General features: G+C 44.7%; 1 protein-coding gene across 5 annotated transcripts in view; it reads left to right on the forward strand.

The window, feature by feature from the left end:
• The window catches only part of EDC4 (enhancer of mRNA decapping 4), an 80,967-nt gene that overhangs the window by 63,725 nt on the left and 1,169 nt on the right, over positions 1-16,073 (forward strand). For all 5 annotated transcript variants that reach the window (XM_085878207.1, XM_085878206.1, XM_085878209.1 and 2 more), the window contains one exon: positions 15,884-16,047. In XM_085878207.1, the coding sequence (XP_085734333.1) occupies positions 15,884-16,047 (164 nt within the window). The remainder of the gene's footprint in view (positions 1-15,883; positions 16,048-16,073) is intronic.

A 16,073-nucleotide genomic window follows, 5' to 3' on the forward strand; every position in this document is an offset into this window, starting at 1 on the left:
GCTGAGTGTGCATCAGCCTGGATTTAGAAAGTTCTTGCAGATGTGATAGAGTTACATTGGTTTTTATTTATTTATTTATTTTGCAGAAATATATTTGCCAAATATTCCAACTTTTAGATGACTGACATTGAAAGTTTACCCACACCAGCCTTTTGTATATGAAAGCACATGGACATTTATATCACACGAAAGGTTAAGATAATTTTTTAAGTCCATTTGGATGCATTTTGCAAGCTCTCTGTCTAACATGGGTGAAACTGTAACCGTATGGGTAGGGAAATCCGTACTTTTGTCACGACCCATACGGAGGTTTCCTTATTTTCGTCATCAGAAAAAACACGCCGTGATTATAAGGAATTGGTGCTATTCCGATTTGCTGATTCATTTCTTAACCCGTTTCATCCGGACGGGGAATAATGCTAACGCACAATGATCACAATTATGTGAATTAATCCCATGGTAGTTTTTTTGTAGACATGAGCTTGGTATTTTTACTTGGTATTTTTGTAGACGTGAGCTGGGTATAAAAGTTTACAAGCATGTTACCATGATCAGATGCCCGCTAGGCAGGAGACCGTCTGTCTATGTCGGTAAATCCGGAAATAGAATCCATTATTGGATTTTTCCCATTGCTGTTCCTTCCTCCGTGAACTTCACAGAAAATACCGAAGTGCTGTCTTTGTACTGCTCGAAGTAAAGACACAATTCTGCTGCAAAGCCTGATAGTGTCTGTTGGTCACGATGGTGTGTGACCACGTCGATGAGACCAATAGATCTTAACAAGGAACGTTGATGCAGGAGGCCATTTGGTTCATCATGCCTGTGCTGCACCGCCACCACCACCACCACCATTAAATAAATCCGCCAGGCTCTAGACTCGGTTTCATTGGGGGGGGGGGGTGATGGAAATGAGAAACGTGTGCGAGGCACAAGGACTGGAGGAGAGGTGATTGGGACCATACTCTGTGCAGAGCCTTGGTGCTGCTAAAGCACACTCCTTGGCTGGATGGGTCGCCACTCCGACACAGTATACCAGCATGCTGGCACTCATTTTGCCGACCTTGGAAGGATGATAGGCCGAGTTAACCCCACCTGGTATTAATTAAACAGCTGAGCGGGATTTTATTTATTTATTTATTTATTTATTTGTATACCTTGTCGAGGCCGTATGAGAGCTAACGCACATCAAGGGGAGCATGAGACAAGAGCGGCAGGAGTGGGAAGGACAAAACAGTGGGGAACAGAGACATTAAGAGATCTGTGGAAGGGAGAGGGATGGGGTGGGGAACATGGGGTTTAAGATGGATATTACAGGGACTTTCAGGAAGGAAAGCAGGGAATTTGAAGGAAGTGGGTTTGGGGTGGATTAACGGGGGTAGAAAAGATCGAAGTGCCGTCTTTGCACTGCACGAAGTAAAGACATTATTCTGCTGCAAAGCCTGATAGTGTCTGTTGGTCACGATGGTGTGTGATCACATCGATTTGAACTCAGGATCCTTGGATCCCAAGCCCACCACCCTAACCATTAAGCCAACACCAGGCATACAAGGACTAGAGTGTTTTCAATTCCAATACAATCAATATTTTAAAACTCATTTGTTTATTATGACTTTCAGCTTTCCCTTGTTCATGTGGCATGGTGTATGCATGTGTACTGACTCCTGCTAGAGGGGGTGGTGAGAATTGTTAATTCCGTTGGTCTCTTTGCAGAGAACATTACCAATTTTAACCTCCACTGTGGATTTGTCATCAAAGCTGCGCCACAATGGTTTCTCACGTGCAAAATCTGCAATGGCCAGTCACCACACCAATTACAGCTTATTATAAGAATGCACATAATGATGAAAATGGAGAATCCCAGGACAAAAGACTGACATGACGTGACATGATAACGGGCAGAGAAATATATAAATAAAGTACACACAATCTGTTGTAACGAAAACCCACTTGATACAGGAAATATAATCCAATCCCTCCCCCCTCCCCCTTCCCTCTTTATAAAACACTTTTATTAAACGTCCTGCAAAGGTATGTGGTTGGAATTCATTATTCCTTTATGATCACAAAATGCTGCACCAACCAATTGAAAATAATCTTCCCAGCAATGGATGTTCAGGTGAAATAAAAATAAAATTCTTCCCCAAATATCACTTTCATTTGCATTATTTTTTTGTTACAATTTGGACAGCATCATGCCCAAAATGCATGTTTGGACATCATCAATTCAAAAATGTATGGGGGGGGGCATGCCCCTGGACCTCCAGAGTGAGGAGTTGTTTTCCTTTGTTGAAAAGTTCTGCAGTTTCACCCATGGTCTAAACTGAGTACAGCAGAAAAAAGTCTGCCAAACAGGTGCATCGATAGCTGGTAAAATAATTAACGTATTGTGTATGAGAGAAGTTTTTTTATAGACAATTGCTTAATCTTTGTAGAAGACAAAGTTGTCATTTGAAGAGAACTGTGCAGGCACATTTAAGGAGAGGAACTGTTTGCAGTGTTTTGGGATATCACTTTGAGTTGCTGAATATGAAGTTGGCAAATTAATTGAATGCTCTGAGTGAAGAATTGGAAAAGATTTGACTGCAGTATTGGTTGTGAACCATCTTCTGTACAGCACGTTGGTTCTGTTAAAGTGATTTATTGGCTCGGTTTACAGTACCAGATGGGTCACCACTCCCGACACTTTGTTCACAGTGCTTGTGATAGCTCGCCGTGGGATCATCGACTTCCACCAACTAATACCGGCAGAGGGGAGCCCAGTTTAACGTCCATCAGAGGGACGACAGATACATCGATGCCTCTCTCTATCCCTGTCTGTGAAACACAAGGGTTAGAGTTTAAAGCCAGGCCAAGATTCAAGCCCAGGTTATTGGTCCCCTATTGGTTTCACCAGAAGGGAATATAGGTTTGCACTCCGTCTGTCTGTCCCACCTGTGGTTTTTCTGACTTTCCCCATACCCTTTAACAGAGTTTTTCAGGGTGTTTTGTCCTTTTTTTCAGTTATGCCCTTTGTCGACTTCGAAAATATCACATACTCGTGCTATGCACGGGAGGGGGCTAGACAGCTGGTTCATGAAGGACTTGGGCAAAAAAACGCACTGCAGCTGACTCCAACAGAAGTAAGGTGGGTAATATTGTTACTGGGCCGGGACGTCGACCGGGAGCACAACCGCTAGACGGAGCCGGCTCGACCGATCGCCGGAATGTAAAGGTCGTCGCCCCGGATAACTCCGGAACTGACGAGTCCTTTATCGGATCGAAGTTCGCCAATGGATAGACCACGTGGGGTAGGGTCGATTGCCAATTTCAATTTACCTAAATACCCACGTGGTCCGACTACCGGGGAAGTTCACCCTCGGCCGACTTTGTCCGAATCGAGTCGCTATCACCAACTCGGATCCGGCGTAACCTAGCGGAATTACCAAAGTCGGGCAGGACCAAATGAACGAGTTACCAACACTAATCCTCAAACACGCGTCATGTCGAGCCAATGGAAGAAACACAAAACGAGCTGATACGTTTAACAATCGGGGTTTATTTCTAATAATAATGGGGAACTAGGGAACACAGAAGAGCAGATTTAAACCGACTATACGAAATGCAATGCAATTATATACAGCACACAAAGCACTTAACACTTTTCTACTTGTTAGACAGGCCCACGGACACACGTACGCACACACACACACACCCAAGAAATGGTGGCTGATGCCTTTAATACAGACTTCAGCTCAGAGGGACAGATGAGCTGAAGCCCAGGACCTATCTGGGACCTTTCCTCCTCATGTGGTCTTCCAGCTGTTCGGACCAGGGCACCAGCGAGGGCGAGCTGGTTCCAACCACTGCGAGCCGCAATCCTTTCCGACCTCCAGCGGATCCCCTCGCGCTCCAGAACACGTGCTGGTGAGACGAGGCGCCGATCCTTCCCGAAGATGCATCGCTTCCCTGAAGAACCACCAACCAAGATGAGGCCAAGGAGTCGCACCAAGCAGAGACCACGAAGAGCTCCACGGACCAAGAAGAGCCAGCCGAACCAGACCACGAAGCAGAGCAGAAACCGCACCAGCACCAGAACAACCCCCAGCAGAGCCGAACCAAGATGAGGCCACGAAGCAGAACAACGGCCACCAGAAGAACCAACTCCAGCAGAGCCGAACCAGCACCAGAACCACCATCAAGCCAAGCAGATGGTCCCCTTCTTATCCCTCTCAGCCCTGCCTCGCTTCCGGCGTGACTCATTCGGCCTCGTGCGCCGCCCCCCGCAACAGCGGATGGGGGCTGTTTTCCTCGCTTTCTGCCGGACCCGCCCCAACCGTCATTCCTGTTTACACCGTTGAATCTCGGGACGGTTCTTCTTCTTCTTTGCGGAGGAGGGTTGTTCTTCTTTATTATGTTCTGATTGAACCCTGACTATTTAAATAAATCACAGCGCATTTACATAGATTTACCCATTAAACAATGGAAGGCGAGCTATTTATAGAACACATATAACAGCGAAAAGACCTGAATGTTGAGTGTGATCGATTTCCAAATTCACAACAATATATTACATGATGTCACAATGGGGAAACTGCAAATGTGGCATCTGTGAATGTCACGGGTGGAAACCCTCACACAATTTCCTCATTCTGCTTTAAGCTCGATCTTTCTAAATTTTCATTTCAAGCACATTAATACTATACCACCAAAATAACAAAATACAATATTACAAACTCTCATGAAGTGAGCAACGAGATGCTGTTCTGGAGTCAGCTCGCTGACTCGCAAATACCACCCATCACTTTGCTGAAGGGAATACTAAGGGAGGGGAACACAGAGAAAGGCAGAGAAGAGAGAGAGAGAGGAGGGAGGAATGGGGAGAGGAAGGGGGAAGGGGGTGTTCTGGACTTGCGTGTGGGAGTGGGACTTGTAGATAAGGGTTCGACTTGTATTTGGGAGGGAGCGAGGGGGTGGGGGGGGGTGGATGATCCCGTCTGCCCGCATGAGTACAGAATTGAATGAAATGGGATACGTTAAAACAGCACGTTCAAAGAGAATAGCAAAACCACCTATCACTTTCAAACACCACGAGTCATTTTAAAAGGGATTATAACATGGGCTTCCCTTAAGGTATGCGACTCGAAGTGCGGCTGCCGCCCTGTTTATCCGTTCTGTAACTGGTTCTCTCCAAGGGGGTGACATGTCGCCCAGAGTGCCAAGGAACGTGCAAACCAGACAAACTAATATCCCTCCAGTTGCAGGACCCGCCCCCAAGCCCAACCCCACAGTCCAAACCCCAAAACCCAACTTAGGCCAACAGACAAGAGCCCATCACACCGAGTTGCAATGCTTATATACACCCATGACGCCAGTGTGTCGTGCCTTTTATTTAATTTCAGCACATGTTTACAACCAAAATGCGATAAGCTCCAGAATCTCAGTCCGAGCCAAATCCCAGAAAGCAAACTGCGGAATCGAACCCAGCAGCAGCCTCGACCTTCAAAAGAAATTCACAGCAAGTTTCACAGTTGTTCATGAGCACACGATACTCCATTCTCATAGAATGAACATGAAGTGTCAGGAAGGAATGAATGATCAATGAATGAGTTCCCACCTGCTGTTCCTTCATCTGCCATTACATTCCCTGCGGCATTTGCAATGAGCTTAGGTTTTGGAAACGACTCTCCCCTAACAACCCCTAAAGTACTTCATCAGGGGATGCATCTCCGACCGTCTCCGGGCGGTGTTCAGCATGACCGCTCCGAGGTGAAGGTTACATTTTAAACTTTTGTCAGATTTAACTAAAACAATAGAATGCACATTTACAATATATCTGTACTTCAATTACATTATCACCTAACATTGTCTTGCATGTCAATTTGCATTTTTTTCAAAAAGGACAACAGCTGTAATAGCGAGGCATTAGACGGTGGTGTAAATGACTAGTTTACAAACATTGCTTTGGTCCATCCATCCCATCCATCAATTCATTCCTTCTCTCCATCCATTCCTTCCCTCTATCCGTTGTTGAGGAACAGCAGGCTTGGCAGGTGGAGTGCAACACAGGCAGGTGGAGCCTTAACTTTGTACATCGATCGAGGGATTCTTTTATTATTATTATTATTATTATTATTATTATGTTTTGCAGAGTGACAGTGCAGGTAGCACCATGACTTGCAAACGAGCATTCTACAAGTGGCTTGAGCACTCCAACGAAATAGTTTATAAATGGCAGGCTTGGAAAGTGATTAGTAAAAGCTGATCTGCCATATTAAACTCCACCCAGAGACGCCCGGAGTGTGGGAATTGGACAAACTAACACTTTTTTTTTTTTAGCAGTCGGAACTGCTGCTAAGGTCGATTTTTCCAGTTTAAATTTTGAAAAACGGCTCGGTTGAAGAGATTCTAGAGCTTATTGCATGTGTGGAAATGAAATGAAGCCACAAACATTGGCCTCTCTGGCTGTTTTTAGCTCGCCTGTTCGAAGAACAGAGAGCTATAGCGATACCCCCGGCGTGAGCGTCGTCTGCGTGAGCATGAAAATGTTAAAGTTTTTGGTGCAAGTTATTTCCTTTCTAATGTTTTTATCTACCACACTTTTTTACTGATCACAATATACAAATACATATATTGCTTTAAAATTATTTGGATCAGACTTCACTGCAATGCTTTATAAAAAATATTATTAGACTATTCTTTTAAAAACGATAAATGTATAAAACAGGCGAGCATTGGGTGGCTTTGACACAAGCTCTCTGGTTAAGCATTGCAATGTATCCAGCGATTCATGGGAATGAAGATGAGGCATTCGATGATATGAGTGAGGAAAGTGAAGAAAAAAACATTTGAGCACTTTATTTTTGAGAAACCGTTGTGGCCTGCAAGTCAAGGCATTGTTGAGCAGGCCCCCAAAAATGGTGAATAAAGATCCCAGTGAGGGAGAGGTGGCTGACCAAGGATGAAGCCTTGATAAAAGATAATTTAAGGCCATTAATTATCCACAAAAGGGGTGTTTTAAATTTACACAAACACCCAATTTTCATTTATGCACTCCCTTTGGAGTTCGTTAGTATGCACACAAAGTTTCATGGTTTTTGAGTAATGGAAGACACACACACCTATTCGTAGAGTTACAGTGCAGGACAAAGAATGGAAAAAAGTTAAATTCAAAATAACTCGTCGAGTGACACTTGGCAAAATAGAACAAAGTAGAATGGCACTCGGACCATATAAATTTGGCCTGTGTTGACCTCAAAAATAAGTTGGTTGAATTCAGTGACCTGATTTGCAAATGCTCTTCAAATTAAGTCAATCGGATGAAAATTAAAGATTAAAAAAATTTTGAAAAAGTTGTTGAACTTTGGCCTATGAAGACCTTTTGACATCAAAAATAAATAGGATTCTGTCGGACCACCAACTCCACCATTTGTTGAATTTCATGAAGATCGGTTTAAAATTGTGATCTGTAGGTGATTAAAGGTGAGCGGACAGATCAACATACTTGTCAAAAAAAAATTAAAATTTTTGCCAAGTAATAAAAACAAAGTGACTGTTACAAATGATGTAAAGTTACAAGTGATGAATGCTTCAACAATGCATCACTTGTCACTTCACTTCCTAGTGACAATAAGTTTGATAACACAAAAGTACAAAGAGGGATGTAAATGGACGCAAATATACAGTGTGAGTGGACAATCTTGTTGTGTTTGTCTTTTTTTAGGATTGTATGTAGTTGACCTTTACAAGGTGGAGAGGAGTAACCTGGAAGCAGCAGTACACTGTCATATTTATTTTAGGTTAAAAGGTTATTGTGCAGTTTGTGGTGATTGTCAGGATTGTGAGAGTGTGACATTTGTCAAATGTCACTCACGATGTCTCTCCGAAAGGACTGTCTGGAACCCCCCCCCCCCATCTACTTTCTCAACAATCCACTTGAAGAAATCCTTCCTGGCCTCCAAAGTGCAAAGTCCTTCCTTGGCACACCTGAGCTCCTGACCACATGCAAAGCTTTCGTCCACAGCCTGATGGAGTATTGCTCTCCCCTCTGGGCTGGTGATCCCGCCTCTCACCTTTCTCGGCTTCACGCTGTGGAAACCAAGGCATTTCGGATCATTGGTATCTGCCGTGATGAGGATGAGTCTTTGTGTCTCACTCTCTCACCAGAGGCAGGTCGGTGGTCTTTCTCTCTTTCTCCGGCCTCGCCCCCCCCGTCTTGTCCTTCCCTCCCCCACCCCTCTTGTCTCCTCCCCTTGTTATACGTTGTGTGATAGCTCTCTCATCTAAGTCTCGACATTGTATTAAAAAAATTGCTTAAATTGAAGGATTAAAATTGTTTGTTACAAAAACGTTATCTGGTGAGGAGGGGAGAGGGTGGGCATGGGAATAATCAGGAATTGACTGGAGGCTATGAGACTTTATCTGTACATAGTTATCGCTTGGCTGACTTGCACCATCATTGGGCAAGTCGTGCACAAAATGTATTGTGTTTAAAGTTGATACGCATGTCATTTGGTGGTTTGGAGGAGCTTGAAGTTGTCATACGACTTGAGATACGAGATTTTTCCATGTTGGTTTGCAGAGAAGCGAGTTGTTTGTCTTTGACTTGGGCTCATTTGATATTGTCCCATGCATACGTGTACATTATCAGCTGTCTTTGTGACATTGTAACTGAATAAGTATTTTCATTCTGTTCTACTAAAGTTGAGATGCATCCATAAATCGTGTTTCATGTCTGGCAAATAAGACAGATGGTGATAGTTGAGTTAAGCTGGTGTGACTTAATTGGATGCCTGAAAAATAATTATCAATTTGCCTTTTTTAATTGGATGTAAGGCTCATTGAGGAATTGTCCTACATACAGACAGTAGACACAACAGGACTGACTTTTAATGCGACACAAAAACGGTCGTTTACCTTGGAGCGTCGGAGGGTGAGAAATAACTTCACGGAACACTCCAGGTGTTGGTGAGGCCATCTTGTGTCGTTGCTTTTTTCTTCGCTGACAGTTGGGCATCTCGAGAACCCTTCCTTTGCTTCCCCTCCTTGAGGTTTATCAATGTTCTACCATTCAAGTACTGTGTCAAGTGAGGAAGCAGCATGTACCATATCCATCCATCCATTAGGACCATACTCTGTGCAGAGTATACTCTGTCCGAAGCAGTCTCCTTGGCTATTGGGCACAATCCTGGACAGATCGCCACTCTGCCACAGTATACCAGCAAGCTGGCACTCATTTTGCTGACCTCGGAAGGATGACAGGCCGAGTTAACCCCACCTGGTATTAATTCAACAGCTGAGTGGGATTTGAACTCAGGACCCTAGGATCCCAATCCTGTCACCTGAACCATGAAGCCAACACCAGGCATATGTACCAAATGCGTGTCAAAATTCAACCACTGTCCTATCAGATTGACAGTGGATGCACTAACGCCAATGCCAGTCTTTTGTACGCAATTCCGAAAGTGAAGGGTGCACTCAACTTTAATAACATGAAATAAAAACTTATCTGCAAAACGAAAGACCGCATAAAAATACGAAGTTGGGGCAGAGGTGAAGATGCTTTTTGGTCGTGTGAGTTCCCCGTAATGGCCAGTAAGTCCCAGGAGGGTAATTGTTGCCCACAGAGCTGATGGCACAGGCCCAATATCCTTACTTCATCCATTTTGCTGCAGTGGTACCAGTTTCAGGTTCACTCCAATGACGACACTTGCATCTTATAAGCACGAGTTTTTTTTCATTTTTTAATTGGAGAACTTGGAGTGGCATGTCTGCCGGTTAACTTGATATTGGAGCCCTCAGGATGGTCCGAGGTTGAGAGATGCTGTCCATGGAGGTGGAGATTGAGGGGCGAGATCAAAAATACACAGCTGTGAGATCCTGTCCAAGAAGGTTCCCATGAGCTTTTGAGATATTTGTGGGGAAATGAGGATGACAGGATCTGAAATCGGGAGCGTGGGGAAGGTAACACACGGGGCTGGTGATAACACAGCCCCTCTACCATAAATATAGATCATAAGATGAAGCTTGGATGTTTATATATGCAAGTATCATAGAAAAACACATAGTTTGTTTTCAATCTCCAAAATTGCAATTCAATAATCTTATGAATGGCAAGAGGAACATTTAGATTGTTTGTTCATTTGAAATTCTGCTTCTCATTAATTTTGAGTTGTTGCATTGGAAAAATAATATTTTGTTTTTATCCTTTGCCTTTTTAGGTGTAGGTACTGCTGATCAGGTTGGTTAAGTAGTTCGTGTTGGATATTCCTTTTTCTAGTGGAATTGCTTCTTTTTGGACATCCGTTTCAATGATCATTTCTGATCATTTCTTATGAGGTTGTTTCCCGTTTAGTTTAGGTTTTTAATGCCCCCGCTGACGAAGTTGCCGTAGGCCTTGTTTTGGGGTTGTTCTCCTCTCCACCCATTTCTTCACATCCGTACGTGCTAATTTTCTCTACAACCGCTTACCCAATTGACACTAAATTTTCCTCATAGGTGCGACTACTCATGTAGAATGTTTTCATGATAATTACGTCATAGGTCATGTGGTGTGGTAGCCATGGTCGAACAAAAGGAAAAACTTTGGACCTCTGTAACTGAAACCGAATGCATGGAAAAAAATTGAAACCGCATATGTCACTTACTCGCCATTGGAAACTAGAGGGGGAGCACTCTGTAGAGTGTAAAACCTCTGCCGCCAATACTGCTGGGTCACTTAAGTGAACCTGATATCCTATTCATTGTAGGTCAAAACGGATCAGACTCCACTGAACCACGATTGAATAAACTAAATTAGATCGACACGCATGTAGAAATGCCCAAAAAATAAAATCGAAATTTTTTTGAAAAAAAGTTGCAAAATTTTCTGGGTTTTTTTTTTTCCAACAATTTTTTTTTGGGGTTGGAAATCACTTAAAACATGTAGAAATGCAAAAACAAAAATTCAAATATTTTTTCAAAATGGCCGCCATAGCGGCCATATTGGGCTTTGGACCAAGTCCAAATCTAATGGCATGATCCTTGGACCATACCTAATCCCCCCCACCAAGTTTCGTCAAAATCCGTCCAGGAGTTTTTCCGAAATACTGTTCACAAACAAACAAACAGACGGGTGAAAACAGTAACCTCCGTCCATCTTCGATGGCAGAGGTGAATAAGGGATTTTTTGATGGTCATTGGTGGCTTCATGACAATAACTGCATACTTTGAAAGATTTATCCGATCAGTATGAAAGTATTTGAGGGTCATCTTGGGATAAATTTGTATGGGAGGGGAAAAAAAATTGATGACGTCGGTCACGTGGTTCAGCATATTTTTTAGATATATAGATATATATTGTTACGAATTTGGAATTCGATTGCACACAATACAGGTTCCTTTAGTCAGCTATGTCGATAAGTGCTTGTTCCCTGGATAGCTCACCTTTCATTGTTTAAATGTTCAGAAATCGATTTGATGCGCTGTGGATCGATTTAATAGTTAGGCAACGAACAATGGAGACATCCCTCCCCCTCTTCTGCGAAGAGGAAGAACCACCCTGCCGTCCGTGACTCATGATGTCAACAACTCCCTCCCACCCGTGGCTGAGCGGGGGATGGAGCACGAGGGCATGAGTCATGAGTCACTCCGGGAGCGGGGGGAAGGGCAGGAGAAGGATAAGAGGAGATCTTTTCTTTTGTTCGTGGGCAGAGTTGTAGAAGGGAGTTGAGAGAGTAGCCGTTCAGCAGACCTTCGGGTCCTGTTTGGCTTGGGTTAGGGTTGAGGCCTTCGGAAGCTTTTTGCTTCGGCTGGCTCAGTGAGCTTCGGCAGAGGCCTGGCTCGGGAGGAGGCTTTTTGCTTTGGTGGTTCAGTGAGCTTCGGCTTCTGCTTGGCTCGGGAGAGCTTTTTGCTTCAAGCTGCCCTGTTTGGAAGAAAGTTAAGCCGGTTGCTCGGCTTGAGCTGCGAGTGGTGGCTTCTACTTGGTTCGTGGAGCTCTTTGTTCTCCATTTTGGTTCCTGGCTTGGTGCGACTCATCGAACCTCTTCTTGGAGGTGGATCCTTGGGGAAGCGATGGATCGGCGCCTCGTCTCACCAGCACGGGAGGATTTGCGGGAGCTCGGGAAGGATCGCGGCTCGGCGATTGGATCCAGCTCGCTCTCGCTGGAGCCCGGGTCCGAACAACTTGAAGACCACACGAGGTGAAGAGGTTCGAGATAGGCTCTGGGTTTCAGCTCACCTGTCCCCCGAGCTGGAGCTCGTTATTAAAGGCCTCTGCCACCATTTCTTGTGTGTGTGTGTGCGTGTGCGTGTGCGTGTGCGTACATGTGTCCGGGGGCCGTCTCATAAGTAGGAAATTGTTAAGTGCTTTGTGTGCTGTAAGTGTTTGCATTGCATTTCGTATAGTCGGTCGTAGTTCTTTTGTTGCTTGTATAATTGCATACGTGTTTTGCCTTGTTTAATTGCATACGTGCTTTATTATAATAAATGTCCTTGTGTGAATGTAAACCTGTTCGTTGCATCCATTCCCTCATTGAACTGCCCCATCTTGCACTCGGAATATAGTTGGTTTTTAAATAGCCGGTAAAGTGATCGGGTCCAACGGGACTGCGCGATAATACCCCGCTCGGTTATCCCAAAAGGAAGCGAGCTGCTTAAGCGGCTCGTTTCCAAGCGGTCCCGTTGAGGTACAATCTCTCTGTAACCTACCCGCGTGAATAATTAGGTAAATCGAAGATTTGGCGATCAGGCCCTGTAGCGCGGGTAGAGTGTGGACAAGGTTGTGGTGTGGTTAAAAACACACCCGTGGATGGTTTCCGGCGTTGATCCGGAAAGCCGCAACTGGACTGTCCGTTCGGTGGGCGAAGCGACCGCTATTGGTTAGACGCGGTCATTCGCACGCCGACGGGTGGGAAATCTACAAATGTGTATGTGTATATATATATATATATATATATATATATATATATATATATATATATATATATATATATATATATATATATATATATATATATATATATATATATATATATATATATATATATATATTTGCGTTTCTGCAAAACCGCATGCCTCTAAGGTAATGGCACCCAACATAGTGATCCCCAGGCAGTTATTTTTTTCGTCTTCGTGCAGTCAGGTCTTCCCCTCCTGTCTCTTGTGGGTTAACGGGACGAAGTGCCTTGCATGGATCTAATATCTAGGTCTAATGATTATATCTCTATCTTCTATTCTGATTTCCATTTCAACCCTTTCCTTTTATCCATGGTACAAATCAAATCAAGCAAGCAAGCACACACACCAAGCAGCTTCCTGTGAGAGAATCACCAGATGAACAAACTCGCTACCCGGCACGCCCTTTCATTCAAATCTGCATGCCAATTTACAACGGCGTCTCACTTTGCTCAGCCTTCTCACCAAAAACTCACCACCTCGACCAACAACATCTCCCGCACACGGGAAAAATCCTGCACCTCCTCATCGATACAATTCTCCACCAAACAGAGGCGTGGTGCACAGCGCAGGCCACTCAGACTGCGTGGTGTGGGGACAGGCCAAGCACGTTAACAGCACCAACTGCATCTCACCGGGGATGCCCCAAATGGGCGCGCATGGGTCGCGGGGTGGAGGGCAGTACGGGGCTCTGGGCTGTGTCTCGCCGGATGTGCGCATGAGACCGCTTCCGGCCCCCAGGAGCCTGGCAGGGCGGGGCTATGACCGCCGTGGGCCAAGAAGGAAGTGCATTTCGGGTTATGGCGCGTTGCTTCGGGTCGTCACCCTACCCTTCGCCCAGGGCTTATAAAAGACGGATCGCGAAGCCATCTGCCCTCTTGCTCTTTTTCGCCTGTTTGCCTCGCCCCCTCCTCTCTCTCTGCCGTCTCTTCACGGCTCGTCTGCCTGTCGCTGCATCTACACTCGGGGTTGCACTCTACTCTGCGACAGACGTTCTTTTAGGACCAGTGTGGAGCACACGTTTCCACGATCCCCGGCAAAGTGATTAAGCAGGAGATAACGTGCCGACTCTTGAGGTGGGATTTCTTAAGCGGAGCGTCCCACGGAGGTATACGCTGCACTCACAGACCTATGCCCGACAAGGCAAGGAATCTTTTACCTTACGCATCTTCTCTCCTTTGTTTATTTCCACCCCTCTATCTCTTCCCCTCTGGATGCACAAAAGAGCAGCCATTACAGCTTCGCAATCATAGTTTCCTCTGGCACGACAACGCACCCCCCCCATATTGCACCACACCACACCTCCCACTCTCACACCTTAGGCACCAGTATTTCTCCCTCCTACTTCCCCCAAAGTGTACTGGGTTGCGCGGTCGGCCAGCCGCGCCAGGTATTGCGAGGCTGTTGGTCCTCATCTGCTCTCTTTCTTTCTGGCTATCTAGTGTGTGTGTGCGTGCGCGTGTGCGTGCGCGTGTGCGTGTGCGTGTGCGTGAGTGCGAGAGAGATAGCCAACTGTTGTAGCATAAGTTAAGATTGTAGATGTTCTAACGGGATAAGTCTGCTTTTGTAAATTGCTTGCCTTTTGTCACACCCCACAAATTCCTTGCTATCTCTGCTGTACTTACCAATAAATCCCATTTACTGTGTCACGAAACATTCCTCGCTAATAGTAAAGAAATGCTTTATGTAGAAATGTTCCCAGCTCGTTTTCGTCTTTTCCTTCATTGGCCCAGCATGGTCCGTATCCTAGCCTAGCCGGGACGTTAACCCCCAATGATCTGTTTCCGAGCCGGTACGTCCTTGGCAGTTACGCTCGGCTTTATCTGATCCATATGTTTTAACAAGGCGTCCCGAGGGCGTGTCCCCCAGTAATTAGATCATGTGACCATAAGGTAACCAGTATTCATTAGACGGAGGACTCTAACTCACATGGTTGAGTTATTGGCATTCATGGTTGATTAGCGACCCGCCATGTCAGTTATCAGTGTGCGACGGCCTGCGATTCCGGAGAGTCTGGTGGGAACCCGAGGTAGCTTCCCCCCACCCCCCCCCCACTTCGTGGTTCTCGCCCCTGACCCTGGGTCCGCAACAATAATATATATACATAAAAGCCTTCACAAATCTCTGAAATGGCTGAACAGATTGAGGCGAAACACTGCAGGTATAATCGCCGATCCATGAGGAATAAAAAAGTTCTCCACCTATGATATCATAGGTCATATGGTTTCGCAGCTATGATTTTTTTGAAGAATAACCTTTAAAAATCTTTGCCAGAACAGCTTCACAGATCGTGGGGAAACTTTACCCGCATGTTCCCTGAGCCTTGGGGATACCAGACAAGTAATTAATAGCTCATATTGTCTGGCAGTCACATTGGATTCAACAGAAATCTTTAAAAAAAATTCTCTTGAACCGCTTTATCAATGGACATGAAACTTCACAATGATGATCTCATAGTCGTAGGGAATATGTTTTAAATTTCAACACATGATCTGCCAGCCAGAATTATTTCATCTTTTGAATCTGGGTTCAGCGATTGAAATCAAAATGGATACAACTATGTATAATGCTGTAATAATGTGGGTGGAGGTGTATGCAATAATTTGGGGATGTCGCGATGTCAAAGCGTTCCCTTCTAGTTTAGTCTTAAAATTGAATAGTTTAATTTGGTCACGACGCTGTGTTTTATGGCAGTGTGTGCAATGTTTTACAATCAATAAATTAAGTGGTATCAATGACCGTTTTATAAATGTACTTTCTTCTTGATTTTATTGCATGCATTTTGGATATTAATGCAATGATGTCCAAGTGGTTGGGAAAGAAAGCATCTCCGGATGTGACCGAAATGTGAATTTTAACTAGTGACAAACACAATTATGAGCATTTAAATGTCAGTCAATCGATGAGTTCAAACATCTGATATGTTGAATGTGTATCATCGTTGGTGATCCTTTTCTTTGTTTTTAATCCCCAGGCATTGACTGCTGCTGATCTCAACCTTGTGTTGTACCTTTGCATGACGACGGATCCACAGCAGGTCTTCAACGCTGGCTCTTGTATTTTGGAGCAGCCCGTTCTCCTATCACTTATCCAGCAGCTTTCCACAGACTTGGGATTGCACACGCAGATTAAATTAAGGTGAGATTGAACGCCAGCACTTTGTT

The sequence above is a fragment of the Eptatretus burgeri genome, chromosome 4 (genome assembly GCF_056783735.1).
Source record: "Eptatretus burgeri isolate ZD-2024b chromosome 4, Ebu_testis_v1, whole genome shotgun sequence".
NCBI classification, from domain to species: domain Eukaryota; kingdom Metazoa; phylum Chordata; class Myxini; order Myxiniformes; family Myxinidae; genus Eptatretus; species Eptatretus burgeri.